We start from the raw sequence: 16791 nt of genomic DNA, 5'->3' as shown, positions 1-16791 counted from the left end.
AGAGATCGAGACCATCCTGGCTAAAACAGTGAAACCCCGTCTCTACTAAAAAAATAGAAAAAATTAGCCGGGCATGGTGGCGGGCGCTTATAGTCCCAGCTATTCTGGAGGCTGAGGCAGGAGAATGGCGTGAACCCGGGAGGCGGAGCTTGCAGTGAGCCGAGATCGCGCCACTGCACTCCAGCCTGGGTGACAGAGCGAGACTCCGTCTCAAAAAAAAGAAAAAGAAAAAGAAAAAGAAATCCCATTTCTACTAAAAATACAAAAAAAATTTAGCTGGGCGTAGTGGCACACGCCTGTGGTCCCAGCTACTTGGGAGGCGGAGGCAGGAGAATCACTTGAACCCAGGAGGCAGAGGTTGCAGTGAGCCGAGATTGCGCCACTGCACTCCAGCCTGGGCAACAGAGCGAGACTCCCTCTCAAAAAAAAAAAAAAAAAAAAATTCAGATGAGAACATGTACCGACAAAAAATAAAAAATAATATTTACAAATTAAAAAAATTAAACTCTATTTTAGCAAATTTGAAATACACAATACATTATTAACAACCGTGGTTACCATGCTGTGCAATAGATCACTGAAATATATTTCTCCAGTCTCGCTGAAACTTTGCACCCTTTGATCAACATCTCTTTTCCCAACCCTCTCCCACTTCCCTAGACTCTAGTAGCCACCTTTATACTGTTTCTATGAGATCGACTTTTTAAGATTCCATATAAAAGTGGGATCATGTGGTATTTGTCTTTCTGTGCCTGGTTTATTTCACTTAGAATAATGTCCTTCGGGCCGGGCGCGGTGGCTCACGCCTGTAATCCCAGCACTTTGGGAGGCCGAGGCGGGCAGATCACGAGGTCAGGAGATCGAGACCATCCTGGCTAACACAGTGAAACTCCGTCTCTACTAAAAATACAAAAAATTAGCCGGGCGAGGTGGTGGGTGCCTATAGTCCCAGCTACTCGGGAGGCTGAGCCAGGAGAATGGCGTGAACCCCGGGGGGGCGGAGCCTGCAGTGAGCCGAGATTGCACCACTGCACTCCAGCCTGGGCAACAGTGAGACTCTGTCTCAAAAAAAAAAAAAAAAAAAAAAAGAATAATGTCTTTAAGTTCCATCCATGTTGTCTTGAATGGCAGAATTTCATCCCTTTTCAAGGCTGTATAGTATTCCATCGTGTGTATATGCAACATTTGCTTTATCCATTATGTCCCTTGATAGACACTTAGGTTGACTCCATATCTTGGCTATTGTGACCAGTGCTGCAATGAACTTGGGAGTGCAGATATCCCTTCAACATCCCGATTTCAATTCCTTTGGAAATATAACCAGAGGTATATGAGTCTGCTGGATCCATATGTACGATTTTATTTTTACTTAATTATTTTATATATATATATTTTTTTTCTTTTTTGAGATGAAGTCTCGCTCCTGTGGCCCAGGCTGAAGTGCAGTGGTGTGATCACGGCTCACTGCAACCTCTGCCTCCTGGGTTCGAGCGATTCTCCTCCCTCAGCCTCCCGAGTAGCTGGGATTACAGGCGTGTGTCACAACGCCTGGCTAATTTTGTATTTTTAGTGGAGATGGGGTTTCACCATGTTGGTCAGGCTGGTCTCGAACTCCTGACCTCAGGTGATTCACCCACCTTGGCCTCCCAAAGTGCTGGGATTACAGGCGTGAGCCACTATGCCCGGCCCTTATTTTATATTTTAAAGTCTCACTATATTGGAATCCACTATATATGGAGTCTCACTATGTTGCCCAGGCTGATCTCCAACTCTTGGTGTCAAGGGGTCCTCCCACCTCAGCTTTCCAAGGAGCTGGGATTACAAGTGCAGGCTACCATGCCTGGCTCTCACACATGTCGTTTTAAATGTTTAGGCCAGGGTGGCTCACGATCATAATCTCAGCCCTTTGGGAGGCCAAGGCAGGCAGATTGCAATGTCAAAGCCAGGAGTTTGAGATCAGCGTAGGCAACACAGCAAGACCCCGCCCCCCTCACCCAGCTTCATCTCTACAAAACGTTTTTTGTTTGTTTGTTTGAGACGGAGTCTCAGTCTGTCGCCCAGGCTGGAGTGCAGTGGCGTGATCTCGGCTCACTGCAAGCTCCGCCTCCTGGGTTCACGCCATTCTCCTGCCTCAGCCTCACGAGTAGCTGGGTCTACAGGCGCCGGCCACGACGCCCGGCTAATTTTTTGTATTCTTAGTAGAGACAGGGTTTCACCATGTTGGCCAGGATAGTCTTGATCTCTTGACCTCGTGATCCGCCCGCCTCGGCCTCCCAAAGTGCTGGGGTTACAGGCGTGAGCCACGGCGCCCGGCCGAATTTCTCTTGTTTTAAGTCACTGAATTGGTGGTAATTTGTTATAGTAGCCGTTAAGAAACTAATGCAATCTGTTTGGGCTTCTGTCTCCTCCACGCTAACGGCAGAGTTTCTGAGGCTCTTAGAGAACATCTTTTCCAACCCTTCCTCATAGGGAAGGAAACTGAGGCTTAGAGAGAGGATGGAGCCTGAACAAGACCTCAGGCTTCCAGCTCTTCATCCATGCTCTGTGGGTCACTGTGGAAATTTACAGGATATTTTTCCTGTTTAAAAAAAAAAAAAAAGCCTAGGTCAGGAGTTCAAGACCAACCTGGCCACCATGGTGAAACCCCGTCTCTACTAAAAATATAAAAAAAATTAGCTGGGCGTGGTGGTACGTGATTGTACTCTCGGCTACTTGGGAGGCTGAGACTTGAAAGAGCTGCTTGAATCCGGGAGGCAGAGGTTGCAGTGAGCCAAGATTGCGCCACTGACTGCTCTCCAGCCTGGGCGACAGAGTGAGACTCCATCTAAAAAAAAAAAAAAGAAAAAAAATACAGAATGTGGACTGAACATGGAGGCTGACACCTGTAATCCCAACACTTTAGGAGTCCGAGGCAGGAGGATCCCTTGAGGCCAGCAGTTTGAGATCAGCAGCCTGGGCAACATAGCGAGACCCCATCTCTACACAAAAATTAGCCAGCTGTGGTGGTGCACACCTATAGTCCCAGCTACTTGTGAGGCTGAGGTAGGAGGTTTGCTTGAGCCTAGGAGTTTGAGGCTGCAGTGAGCTGTGATCACCACACTGCCCTCCAACCTGGGTAACAGAATAAAGTTCTCAAAACAAAAACAAAAAACCCAGAATGTTTACTGAGTTTTCTTTTAAGGCTGAGACTGAGAGCACAAAGTTTGGTTGGAGTCCTAGTTTGGTTGTTTACTTGCTATATGGCCTTGGACAAGAGTCTACCTTCCCTGTGCCTCAGTTTCTCCCTCTGTAAAATGGGCATGGTGAGATAAGTCATCTCAGAGGGTTGTAGTGTAGAGGGCTGTCATGAGAATCAATGTTACTATGCGACATAGTCCTGGAAGTGTTTGTAAATGCTGTAAAACGGGCCTGGCACTGTGGCTCATGCCTGTAATCCCAGCACTTTGGGAGGCCAAGGTGGGTGGATCATGAGGTCAGGAGTCTGAGACCAGCCTGGCCAACATGGGGAAACCCTGTCTCTACTAAAAATACAAAAATTTGGCCGGGCACCGTGGCTCATGCCTGTAATTGCAGCACTTTGGGAGGCCGAGGCAGGTGGATCACCTGAGGTCAGGAGTTTGAGACCAGCCTGACCAACATGGAAAAACTCCATCTCTACTAAAAAAAAAATACGAAAAATTAGCCGGGCATGGTGGTGCATGCCTGTAATCCCAGCTACTCGGGAGGCTGAGAGAGGAGAATCGCTTGAACCCAGGAGGCAGAGGTTGCAGTGAGCTGAGATCGCATTAACGAAAATGTGTCAAAAAAAAAAAAAAAAAATTGCCGGATATGGTGATGTGGCCTGTAGTCCAGTGTCAGGAGGTGAGGCAGAGTCTCTTTTCTTTTCTTTTTTTGAGACAGGGCTTTACTTAGTTGCCCAGGCTGGAGTGCATTGTCATGATCATGGCCCACTGCAGCCTTGACCTTTTTGGGCTCAAGTGATCCTCCCACCTTAGCCTCCCAAGTATGTGGGGACTACAGGCACATGCCGCAAAGCTATGCGATTTTTTTTTGTATGTTTTGGAGAGACACGGTGTTTCACCATGTTGCCCAGGCTGGTCTCAAACTCCTGGGCTCAAGCGATCTGCCAGCCTCAACCTCCCAAAGTGCTGGGATTACAGGTCTGAGCCAGGGCGCCTGAACAGGTCTCTTCTTCTTCTTCTTTTTTTTTTTTTTTTTTTTTGTGAGACAGTCTTGCTGTTGGCCAGGCTGGAGTGCAGTGGCACGATCTCGGCTCACTGCAACCTCTGCCTCTCAAGTTCAAGTGATTCTTCTGCCTCAGCCTCCTCCCAAGTAGATGGGACTACAGGCGAATGCCACCATGCCCGACTAATTTTTTTATGTGTGTGTATTTTTAGTAGAGATGGGGTTTCACCACGTTAGCCAGGATGGTCTCCATCTCCTGACCTTGTGATCCACCCACTTGGCCTGCCAAAGTGCTGGGGTTACAGGTGTGAGCCACTGTGCCCAGCCGCGTCTCTCCTTAAATGCTCCTTTGACAGAGAAACCTCCCCTACCCTCCCATCCACCCATCCTCTCCTTCACAGTTAAAATGATGTTCCACATTCTTGTCCTTCATGACATTTATCAGGTTTGTATGATTGTTAGTTCATTGATTCCTTTTTTTTTTTTTTTTTTTTAAGACAGAGTCTTGCTCTGTCACCCAGGCTGGAGTGCAGTGGTGCAATTTCGGCTCACTGCAACCTCTGTCTCCCGGGTTCAAGCGATTCTCTGGCCTCAGCCTCCCGAGTAGCTGGGATTACATCTGTGCACCACCATGCCTGGCTAATTTGTTTGTTTTTGAGACGGACTCTCACTCTGTTGCCCAGGCTGGAGTACAATGGCGCAATCTCGGCTCACTGCAACCTCCACCTCCCGGGTTCAAGCGATTCTCGTGCCTTGGCCTCCCAAGTAGCTGGGATTCCAGGCACATGCCACCACGCCTGGCTAATTTTTGTATTTTTAGTAGAGATGGGGTTTCACCATGTTGCCCAGGCTGGTTTTGAACTCCTGACCTCTGGTGATCCACCTGCCTTGCTCTCCCAAACTGCTGAGATTACAGGCATGAGGCACCGTGCCCGGCTTAATTTTTGTAATTTTAGTAGAGACAGGGTTTCACCACGTTGCCCAGGCCAGTCTCAAACTCCTGACCTCAAGTGATCTGCCTGCCTTGTTCTCCCAAAGTGCTGAGATTACAGGTATGAGCCACCGCACTCGGCCTAATCCATTGATTTTTTTTTTTTTTTTTTTGAGACAGAGTTTCACTCTTGTTGCCCAGGCTGGAGTGCAGTGGTGCGATCTCGGCTCACTGCAAACTCCGCCTTCCGGGTTCAAGCGATTCTCCTGCCTCAGCCTCCTGAGTAGGTGGGATTAGAGGCATGTGCCACCATGCCCGGCTAATTTTGTATTTTTAGTAGAGACAGAGTTTATCCATGTTGGTCAGGCCATGTTGGTCAGGCTCCCAACCTCATGTGATCCGCCCACCACGGCCTCCCAAAGTGCTGGGAATACAGGCGTGAGCCACTGCACCTGGCCCCCTTACACTCCTAACTATTGAAGACCTCTGCCTGGGCAACATAGCAAGACCCCGTCTCTACAAAAATAAATAAATAAAAGCAGCCAGGAGTGGCGGTGTGCACCTGTAGTCCTAGCTATTTGGGAGGCTGAGGTGGGAGGACTGCTTTAGCCCAGTTCAAAGCATGCAGTGAGTTAGGACTGCACCATTGAACTCCAGCCTGGACAACAGAGTGAAACCCTGTCTAAAATTTAAAAAATGTATTGAGGACCCCAGAAAGTTTTTGTTGATGTGTATGATTTCTATCAATATTTACTGTATTGGAAATTAAAACTGAGAAATTTTAGAAATATTTGTGGATTCATTTAAAAGTAGCTGGGTGCAGTGGTGTAAACCTGTAATCCTAGCTACTTGGGAGGCTGGGGTGGAAGTATCCCTTGAGTTTGAGACCAGCCTGGGCAGCGGGACAAGACCCCCATCTCTAGAAATAAATAAATAAATAATAATAATAATAATAATAATAATAATAATAAATTAATTTTGTGTTGGCCGGGTGTGGTGGCTCATGCATGTAATCCCAGCACTTTGGGAGGCTGAGGTGGGTGGATCATGAGGTCAGGAGATCGAGACCAGCCTGGCTAACACAGTGAAACCCCGTCACTACTAAAAATACGAAAAATTAGCCCGGCGTGGTGGCACATGCCTGTAGTCCCAGCTACTTGGGAGGCTGAGGCAGGAGAATTGCTTGAACCCGGGAGGCGGAGGTTGCAGCGAGCCAAGATTGCACCATTGCACTCCAGCCTGGGCGACAGAGCGAGATTCCGTCTCAAAAAAAATAAAATAAAAATAAAAAATTAATTGTATGTTAATGTAAGTTATATCTTTTAAATGAAAATAACCACGTTTTCCAAAATTAAAAACAAATTTTTTTTGAGACAGGGTCGCAGTCTGTTGTCCAGGCTGGGGTGCAGGGGTATAATTAAGACTCACTGCAGCCTCCGCCTGCTAGGCTCAAGTGATCCACCTCAACCTCCCAAGCAGCTGAGAACGTAGGCACGCGCCACCAAGCACAGCTCACTTTAACATTTTTTGTAGATAGGGGTCTTCCTAAGTTGCCCAGGCTGGTTTTTTTTTTTTTTTTTTGAGATGGAGTTTCACTCTTGTTGCTCAGGCTGGAGTGCAATGGCACGATCTTGGCACATTGCAGCCTCCACCTCCTGGGTTCAAGTGATTCTCCTGCCTTAGCCTCCCAAGTAGCTCGGATTACAGGCCTGTGCCACCACGCCCGGCTTATTTTTGTATTTTTAGTAGAGATGGGATTTCTCCATGTTGGTCAGGCTGGTCTTGAACTCCCAACCTCAGGTGATCCACCGTCTCAGTCTCCCAAAGTGCTGGGATTACAGGCATGAGCCACTGGGCCCGGCCCTCCAGGCTGGTCTTCAACTCCTGGGCTTAAGCCATTCTCCCACCTTGACCTCCCAAAGTCCTGGAATTACAGGCATGTACTACCGTGCCCAGCCTGAAACAAAAATTTAGTGAGAAGAAGGGCATCGTTTTAATTTTTGCAAATCACTTTCACGTCAGGCTTAACAGAAGACAGCTGGGTCCTCACGTGTGTGTCTGCCTTTGGTCTGTCGCAATATCGTGGAAACTGCACTGGCTGATATGGCGAAACCCTGTTTCTACTAAAAATACAAAAAAATTAGCCGGGCATGTTGGTGCATGACTGTAGTCTCAGCTACTTGGGAGGCTGAGGCGGGAGAATCACTTGAACACAGGACGTGGAGGTTGCAATAAGCCGAGATCGCGCCACTGCACTCCAGCCTGGGGAGGCTGAGACCCCACCCCCCAACTAAGTATTATCATTATGGTGTATCATGTATTATGTCAATATTATTATGATAATAATTTTTTTTTTTTGAGACGAGGTCTTGCTCTGTTGCCCAGGCTGGAGTGCAGTGGCCCAATCTCAGCTCACAGCAACCTTCGTCTTCCAATTCTCCCACCTCAGCCTCCCAAGTAGCTGGAATCACAGGCACCCACCACCATGCCCAGCTAATTTTTTGTATTTTTAGTAGAGATGGGGTTTTGCCATGTTTGCCAGGCTGGCCTCAAACTCCTGACCTTACGTGATCTGCCTGATGCCTCAGCCTCCCAAAGTGCTGGGATTACAGGCATGAGCCACCGCGCCCCGCTTATGAGAATAATTTTGAACTTGTAGACCCCCGAAGGGGTGCTGGGGAACCCCCTAAGGTTCTTTGGGCTGCAGGCTGAGACTCACTCCCTAGCTTTTTGTTCCACAGGACCCAGATGTGTGTATGCTGGAAACTGAACACCTTTGGAGCCAAGGTGACCTAGGTTTAAGAGAAAGCTCTGAGTGCAAGCAGTGAGATGCAGCACTTTTAGCCCCTTTGAGCCTGGTGTCTTCATCTCTAACGTAGGGATGATGGTGATAATAATAATAAAAGTACATCCCTGCAGGGCTGCAGCGAGCCCACAGGAGATAAGGCTCGGAATCATGCCTGCCAGTCACAGAGCATACAATCAACATTTGCTATTATAACTTGGGAAATGTCATTTTATTTTATCACTGGCACCTTTTATTCATGCAGTTAATTTATCCCAAGGCCTGTCCTGTGCTGGGCAGTGCTGGGGACAAGGTGATGACTGAGATGGCCTTGACCCTGCCCTTATGGGGCTCCCAGTTCAGTGGGTCACAGAGTTTTTATTTGAGGAATTGCTCTGGCTGGACACGGTGGCTCATGCCTGTAATCCCACTACTTTGGGAGGCTGAGGCGGGTGGATCACCTGAGGTCAGGAGTTCGAAACCAGCCTGGCCAACATGGTGAAACCCCATCTCTACTAAAAATAAAAAATTAGTTGGGTGTGGTGGCATGCGCCTGTAGTCCCAGCTACTCAGGAGGCTGAGGCAGGAGAATCACTTGAACCTGGGAGGCGGAAGTTGCAGTGAATCGTGATCATGCCACTGCACTACAGCCTGGGTGACAGAGCAAGACTCTGTCTCAAATAATAATAATAATAATAATAATAATAATAATAATAATAGTAATAAAATAAAGGAATTGCCCTGGGCACCAGGTCCTGGAGGTACATGAGTTCTCAAGGCTGAGAAGGCAAGAAAGAACATTCTAGGGAATGGGAACAGTATGCAAGAAATTGTGACAAGTGAAGAATGGCATGTGCTCTGAAATGGCAACTACCCAGGGTCACTGAGTCCATTCCTTTGCCTCCAAAACATCCCAGTTCTCTTGCTGGTGAGAAACAAGTGTGTATATCTGGTTCACCTCCCCTCTTTCCCCCTTTCTCATTTTGTATAAATACATCCTCCATTCTGTTTTTATTTTTCTTTCCTTCTTTCTTTCTTTTTTTGAGACAGAGTTTCGCTGTTTTTGCCCAGGCTGGAGTGCAGTGGCGCGCTCTTGGCTCACTGCAACCTCCGTCTCCCAGGTTCAAGCGATTCTCCTGCCTCAGCCTCCCGAGTAGCTGGGATTATAGGCATGCGCCACCACGCCTGGCTAATTTTGTATTTTTAGTAGAGATGAGGTTTCATCATGCTGGCCAGGCTGGTCTCAAACTCCTAACCTCAGGTGATCTGCCCTCCTCGGCTTCTCAAAGTGCTGGGATTACAGGCGGGAGCCACCGCGCCCGGCCCGGTTCTGGGTTTTTTTTGTGTGTGGAAGTCCCACTTCTGATCCAACCTCAGTCTCTCATGCTGCAGATGTTTCCTTTGCTGTACATCCATCCACAGCCTCTCCAGCGGAGACTTGGGATGTCCCAGCAAAAAAGGTGCCCGGGAAGACGCGGAGTAGGGGCTAGGCGCCTCCACTGCCCCCCATCCGGGGGCCTCCGCTTGGGGCCGGGTGAGTCAGTCCCCGGCGGCTCCCGCGTCATCCCGGCCGCTCCGCTCCGCGCTATTTCGGGCTCCGGGCGCTATAAATAGAGGCTCGCCGAGCCGAGCCGCCCCCCTCCACTCGGGCCCCCCTGCGTCCCCGGCCCCGCCGCGATCGCCGGGCCGCGCGTCACCGCGGCTAAGTTTAGAGGCGGGCGGGGACGCCAGCCTGGTCACTGCGCCCCCCGGCGGTGCCCGCTTCCAGAGCCTTCGGCCGGGCTGCTCTCCGCTCCCCGTTCAGGTCCCCTCGGGCGGAATTGGCGGTGAGGGTCCCGTCCTTAGAGTCTCCATCCCCACCCTGCCCGTTCCGGGGCGAACAAAGGGCTTGAAGTTGAGAGGAGGGGAAGGTTTGGGAGGGGAGCAGGGGCCGTAGCTGGGGAGTGGCCCAAACTGGAGTTGCGGCTGAATTCTGGAACTTGGGGCGTTTGGAAGAAAAAGGCGGAATCGGAGCGTGGATGAGGCTGGGGGGTTCGAACGCGCAACTCTGGGAGCCGGGGAGATTCGAATCCAGGATTCCAAAGTTTAGTTTTGGAACAGCTTAGACCGGGAGCAGTGGCTCACTACAGTAATCTCGACACTTTGGGAGGGCGAGAAGGGAGGATCACTTGAGCCCAGGAGTTCGAGACCAGCCCGGGCCATAGTGAGACCGCCCCCACCTCCGCCTCTACAAAAAAATACAAAAGTTGGCCAGGCGTGGTGGCGCGCGCCTGTGGTCCAGCTACTGGGTAAGCTGATGTGGGAGGATCATCTGAGCCCAGGAGGTTGAGGCTGCAGTGAGGTGTGATCGCACCACTGCACTGTAGCCTGGGTGACAGAGAGAGACTCAGAAAAAAAAAAAAAAAGGAAAGAAAGGAAGAAAGGAAGGAAGGAAGGAAAAAGAAAGAAAGAAAGAAAAAGAAAGAAGAAAAAGAAAATAAAGAAAGAGAAAAAGAAAGACAGAAAGAAAAGAAAAGAAAGACAAAGAGAAAAAGAGAGAGAGAGAGAGAAAGACAGAAAGAAATAAAAGAAAAGAAAGAAAGAAAGAGAAAAAGAGAAAAAAAGAAAAGAAACTGAGGGTAGAAATCCAACATCCAACTTGGAAATAACGTAGAACCCAGGACAACTTTTTCCCCTCGCTCTTAACTAATGTTAACTGATTCAGAATTCCACTGATGGCAGGCGGCGGGCCCTTTGCCGCATTTCAACTTCAAGGAAATGGATCGGGAGCAGGGAATGGACCGCCTTCTAGGGGGTCCTGCCCACGCTGGGTTCTGGCGGAGCAGAACGGCCCCGGCTCCCCAACACTTCCAATCCTCTTGTGGTGCACCATCGCCCCCTGGCAGAAAACGCAGGAGTTGCAGGGTTAAGTCTGGCAATTCCATTGCCCAAGGGGATAACTGAGTCACAAGCCCTTCTACTTGGGATGACCTACTTCTAGAATTGCTGTATGGTCTTGGATACAGAGGCATATTTCTTTTTTTCTTTTTTGTTTTTTGAGACGGAGTTTTGTTCTGTCGCCAGGCTAGAGTGCACTGGTGTAACCTCGGCTCACTGCAACCTCTGCCTCCTGGGTTTAAGCAATTCTCTGTCTCAGCCTCCCGAGTAGCTGGGCTTACAGGCGTCCGGAACCAGGCCCGGCTAATTTTTTTTGTATTTTTTAGTACAGACAAAGTTTCATCATCTTGGCCAGGCTGGTCTTGAACTCCTGACCTCATGATCCACCTGCCTCGGCCTCCCAAAGTGCTGGGATTACAGGCATGTGCCACCATGCCCGGCTAATTTTGTATTTTTTTTTTTTTTTTTGAGACGGAGTCTGGCTCTGTCGCCCAGGCTGGAGTCCAGTGGCACAATCTCGGCTCACTGCAACCTCCACCTCCCGGGTTCAAGCGATTCTTCTGCCTCAGCCTCCCAAGTAGCTGGGACTACAGGTGCGTGCCACCACGCCCAGCTAATTTTTTTATTTTTAATAGAGACGGGGTTTCACCATATTGGCCAGGCTGATCTTGAACTCCTGACCTCGTGATCCGCCCATCTCGGCCTCCCAAAGTGCTGGGATTACAGGCGTGAGCCACCACGCTGGGCCTCTAATTTTGTATTTTTAATAGAGATGGGATTTCTCCATGTTGGTCAGGCTGGTCTCCAACTCCCAACCTCAGGTGATCCACCCGCCTAGGCCTCTCAAAGTGCTAGGATTACAGGCATGAGCCACCATGCTCAGAAAAAAAAAAAATTAAGTAAAATGGGAAAATGTAGACACAGAGACAGACACCCATAGATGAAAGACTGATGTGAAGAAAGAAACAGAGGGATGTCTTGTACATGCAGGCAAGAATAAATAAAAAGATCAAAGAACATAACAGAAATGGCAGAAATAGACGTGTGTGTATGGGAATTTGGTATGTGATAAAGGTAGAATTTCAGAACAGTGGAGAAAAGATCCACCTTTGGTCAACTTGAGACAATTGGTTACATCACTCATAAACAACAACCTCGGTGCACTTTCAAAAATAAATCTTGGCCAGGGGCGGTGGCTCACACTTGTGATCCCAGCACTTTGGGAGGCTAAGGTGGGCGGATCACTTGAGGTCAGGAGTTCAAGACCAGCAGGGCCAACATGGTGAAACTCCGTCTCTACTAAAAATACAAAAGTTAGTTGGATGGGCGCCTGTAATCCCAGCTACTTGGGAGACTGAGGCAGGAGAATTTTTGAATCTGGGTGGCAGAGGTTGCAGTGAGCCTAGATTGTGCCATTGCACTCCAGCCTGGGCAACAAGAGCAAAACTCCATTTCAAAAAAAAATAAATAAATACATAAATAAATCTTACATAGATTAAAGCCAGATGACCGGCTCATCCTAGGCCATCACTGTTTGGGACCGTGTCTGTGTCCCTCACTGAACCGTAAGCTCTGGGAGGACAACACGGGGCTTTTATCTTTTATGTAGATAAAAGAAATGATAGAATATATCATTATAGCTGTGCACTGTAATCCCAGCACTTTGGGAGGCTGAGGCAGGTGGATCATCTGAGGTCAGGAGTTTGAGACCAGCCTGGCCAACATGGTGAAGCCCCGTCTCTACTAAAAATAATAATAAAAAAAATTAGCCGGGCACGGTGGCGCATGCCTGTAATCCCAGCTACTAAGGAGGCAGGAGAATCGCTTGAACCCGGGAGGTGGAGGTTGCAGTGAACTGAGATCGCGTCATTGCACTCCAGCCTGGGTAATAAGAGTGAAACTCCGAAAAAAAGAAAAAAAGAAAAAAAAAAGAATTTATCATTATGACCCTGGGTTATGGCAAGGCTCTTAACACACCAAAAGCAAAAGTCAGAACGGAACAGATTGATAAATAGTCGCGCATAAACACAAATAACTTCTGTGCCAAAAATAACTAAAGTTAAAGCCTAAAGTAGAAACTAGGAGGAAATGTTTGCAATATAGGTAACTAAGGATTAGAATCAGAATCCATAAAGTACCCCTAGAAATTAATAGTAATAAAAAAGCCATACAACCCATTTAAAAAATGGACAAGGAATATGAGCAAGCAATTCACAGAAGACAAAATTTATAAGACCAATACATTCACAAAAAAAAACATTCCATTTCCTTAGTAATCAGAGAGCTGCAAGTTAGAACAGTGTGATACTATCCTTTCAGGAAGTGACTAATACTCATCAGCCAGGCCCCTGCTCAGATGTCCCTTCCTCCAGGAAGCCCTTCCGGACTCCGGGGCTGAGTCAGGGGCTCCCCCGACCCCCATCCCACGACTCTCCCGGGATCTTCTATCCCAGACCTGCCGATTCTGGGTCATCACTGGGAACGTGTCTGTGTCCCTTACTGAACCGTAAGCTCCGGGAGGACAACACGGGGCTGTCGTTGGTCACTGCTGTCACCAGCACAGACTCGCACAGGACCGGGAAGAGAGGAAGCGCGTGGGGGGAATAGGTGTGGAATAAATGAATGAATGGGGAAACTGAGGCCAAGTCAGTGTCTCAGTGGGATTCAGACTTAAGTCTCTCCTTACTGAGAGGAGGAACCAAGTTGGATCTCCTGCGATCTCTTCTCCACTGAGCCCTGCCAGGATTCCGGGCACACGGAAGCGCTCAGTAAGGGCTTTGGAACTGAACAGTTTGGGAGCCAGATCCTCTGAGGCCACATCTCTCTCCGGCCACGACCTCCACGGTCCTCCAGGACCATAGAGAGTTGTACAGAGATCGCCCTGCTCTATGCTCTACTCTCCTGGGGAGCGGGGCCAGAGAGGCCGGAAGTGCGGCGAGCCCTGGGCCGCGCTGGCTGTGCTGGCAGTGGGCCGCCTCGATCCCTCCCCAGTCTTTCCCCTGAGGCTCCAAGACCAGCAGGTGAGGCCTCCCGGCGCTGAAGCCGTGAGGTCGGGACCAGAGGGGCGGGAGGCGGAGACTGCGGGTGGAGATTGGCAGCCGCGGAAGCCAATCATTGCCGAGTCTGAGAGATGGACACGGCCAGGCGTGGGGAGGGCGTCCAGATGCTAGCCCCGGGGGCCGGACGAACGGAAGGCGGGGGACGGTGGGGACGGAGTCAATAGAATCCGGTGGGGGCGAGAGGCGGAGCGATGGGACTTGTGGACCTGTAAGGGGCGGGGCGAGCCGAAGGTGGATGTCCAAGGGGCGGGGCGTTACAGAGCCTCGGGCGCTGGGTGTTTGGGACCTGACGCTGTGGAGCTCTCGGAGTTTTGTGGGGGACGGCTGTGAGTCGGGGTTCCTGCTGGGGGATGAGAACGTAGATGCCAATGGCTCACTCCCTCCTGGCACCTTCCCTTTCAGGCTCCAGATGGACCCTGGGAAGGACAAAGAGGGGGTGCCCCAGCCCTCAGGGCCGCCAGCAAGGAAGAAATTTGTGATACCCCTCGACGAGGATGAGGTCCCTCCTGGAGTGGTAGGACAAGGAGATGCGGGGCCCCTGGGAGGCTGGGGGGTGTTAGGAAGAAGAGGATAGGATGGGGCCTGTGGGACCAGGGTGTGGGTTAGTGGGTTTGGGGGCCACGGACGACTTGGGGAAACAGTCCTTGGTCCTCCGCAGGTCCCAGTTTCCCCATCTGTGAAATGGATGGGTGGTTCTAAGAGAGGGCTAAGGCAGAGGCCAGGCACTGGCATTCAGCTGGTAGCACCTGATGTGTTTTACGAGGCCAGCACCCTGATTTTTCAAGACATGAATTTATTGCTCATGTTTAAGAATCGCCAGGTTTTGCAATCTTAAAAAAATCTACACTTTAGACATATTTTGGTAAATGGAAGGACGTGGCAATATTGAAATCTCCTTCCTAAGGGAAAACAATCAACTGGTGATGAGCATTAGCTATGAAGAAAAGGAAAGTGGGCTAAGAATATAGGGCGTGATGGGGGAGAGGACCTTCGTACTTTATTTATTTATTTATTTATTTAATTTATTTTTTTGAGACAGAGTCTCACTCTGTTGCCCAGGCTGGAGTGCACTGGTGCCATCTCAGCTCACTGCAACCTCTGCCTCCTGGGTTCAAGCGATTCTCCTGCCTCAGCCTCCCGAGTAACTGGGATTACAGGAGCGCACCTGGCTAATTTTTGTATTTTTAGTAGAGACGGGTTTCACCATGTTGGTCAGGCTGGTCTCGAACCTCAAGTGATCCGCCCATCTCGGCCTCCCAAAGTGCTGGGATTTACAGGCATGAGCCACCATGCCTGGCCCCTTCCTACTTTAGATAGGAAGGTCAAGGGAGGGCCTCTCTGAGGAGGTGACATCTTGGTAGAGACCTGAAAGAGGTGAGGGAGTGAGCCATGGCGACATCTGGGGTAGAGGGAACAGCCAGTGCCAAAGCCCTGAGGTCAGAGAGAGCCTGCCGCGTTCAAGGGCAGCACGAAGTCCGGTGGGGCTGGAGTAGAGAAAGTAAGGGAGAAGTGGTAGAAGGTGTAGTTTCTGAGGCAAGGAGCAGGGACAGATCTAGAGCCCTGTGGGTGATGGTGACAGCTTTGGCTTTCACTCTGAGGCAGGAGCCACCCACCAGCTCTGAGCAGAGAAGGGACATGAGGACTTAGTTAGGGAACAGACTTCCAGGGGGCGAGGGTGTGGGCAAGGAGCTGGTGAGGAAGTGACTTCAGTGGTCCAAGGGTGAAACGCTGGTGGCTGGGACCAAGTGGAGGCTGAGGAGTGGGGGAGAAGTGGCTGAATTCAGATTTTGAGCTCTCAGCCTTCTGGAAGGGACATTAGGAGGAAGGAGGATGGGCAGCCCTAAAGAGGGAAGAGGGTTCAAGTGCTGTGGCTCACACCTGTAATCCCAGGACTTTGGGAGGCCGAGGTGGGCGGATCACCTGAGGTCAGGAGTTTGAGATCAGCCTGGACAACATGTTGAAACCCTGTCTCTACTAAAAATACAAAAATTAGCCAGCGTGGTGGTACATGCCTGTAGTCCCAGCTCTTCGGGAGGCTGAGACAGGAGAATCGCTTGAACCTGGGAGGCGGAGGTTGCGGTGAGCTGAGATCACGCCACTGCACTCCAGCCTGGGTGACAGAGCAAGACTCCATCTCAAAAAAAAATTAGCTGGGCATGGTGGTGGGCACCTGTAATCTCAGCTACTCGGGAAGCTGAGGCCGAATTGCTTGAACCCGGGAGGTGGAGGTTGCAATGAGCCAAGATAGTGCCACTGCACTCCAGCCTGGGTGACAGAGCAAGACTGTCTCAAAAAAAAAAAGAAAAGAAAAAGAAAGGGGAGAGGAACTCACAGGGCCTCAGATGTCCCCCGCTCACCCCAACCAGTCCCCTGCAAACTCCCTTTCTCCCCACAGGCCAAGCCCTTATTCAGATCCACACAGAGCCTTCCCACTGTGGACACCTCGGTCCAGGCGGCCCCTCAGACCTATGCTGAATATGCCATCTCACGGCCTCTGGGAGGGGCTGGGGCCACGTGTCCCACAGGGTCAGAGCCCCTGGCAGGAGAGACCCCTAACCAGGCCCTGAAACCCGGGGCAAAATCCAACAGCATCATTGTGAGCCCTCGGCAGGTGAGGAGGGAGATGGAGAAGTGGGGCCTTGAGGTTTTCAGTGGGAAACGCTGTTCTAGGGATGACGCCAGTGGAAGGAGGTCTGAGTTCCAGCCACTTTGTTCTCGCCATTCATTCATTCATTCATTCAACAGCGGTGTGTGGGTTGAGAGTGCCCCAGCTCTACTTGCTGGGGCTGTGGCTGTATTGGTGCAGCTCTGTTTCCTGACCCCAGGTTTGTTAATTTATTCAAAATGTACTGAATGAGGCCGGGTGTGGTGGCTCACACCTGTAATCCCAGCACTTTGGGAGGCTGAGGCAGGTGGATCACCTGAGGTCAGGAGTTCGAGACCAGTCTGGCCAA

The 16791-nt window shown here is 50.2% G+C and overlaps 1 protein-coding gene across 3 annotated transcripts in view; it reads left to right on the top strand.

Annotated features, from left to right (window-relative positions):
• The first annotated feature begins 13136 nt into the window (after positions 1 to 13136).
• The window catches only part of ERCC1 (ERCC excision repair 1, endonuclease non-catalytic subunit), a 16448-nt gene continuing 12793 nt past the window's right edge, over positions 13137 to 16791 (top strand). The window contains exons 1-3 of one of the 3 annotated variants that reach the window (XM_032178022.2): positions 13139 to 13827; positions 14240 to 14351; positions 16233 to 16448. In XM_032178022.2, coding sequence (XP_032033913.2) covers positions 13667 to 13827; positions 14240 to 14351; positions 16233 to 16448 — 489 coding nt within the window. In that variant the 5' untranslated portion in view covers positions 13139 to 13666. Of the gene's footprint in view, positions 13828 to 14239; positions 14352 to 16232; positions 16449 to 16791 lie in introns of all 3 variants that reach the window. The other 2 variants (XM_032178028.2, XM_032178029.2) reach the window with 2 other exon arrangements.

The sequence above is a fragment of the Hylobates moloch genome, unplaced genomic scaffold (assembly GCF_009828535.3).
Source record: "Hylobates moloch isolate HMO894 unplaced genomic scaffold, HMol_V3 SCAFFOLD_15, whole genome shotgun sequence".
NCBI lineage: Eukaryota > Metazoa > Chordata > Mammalia > Primates > Hylobatidae > Hylobates > Hylobates moloch.
The sequence above is the reverse complement of the archived record's forward strand: the minus strand, read 5'-3'. Positions and strand labels throughout refer to the sequence as shown.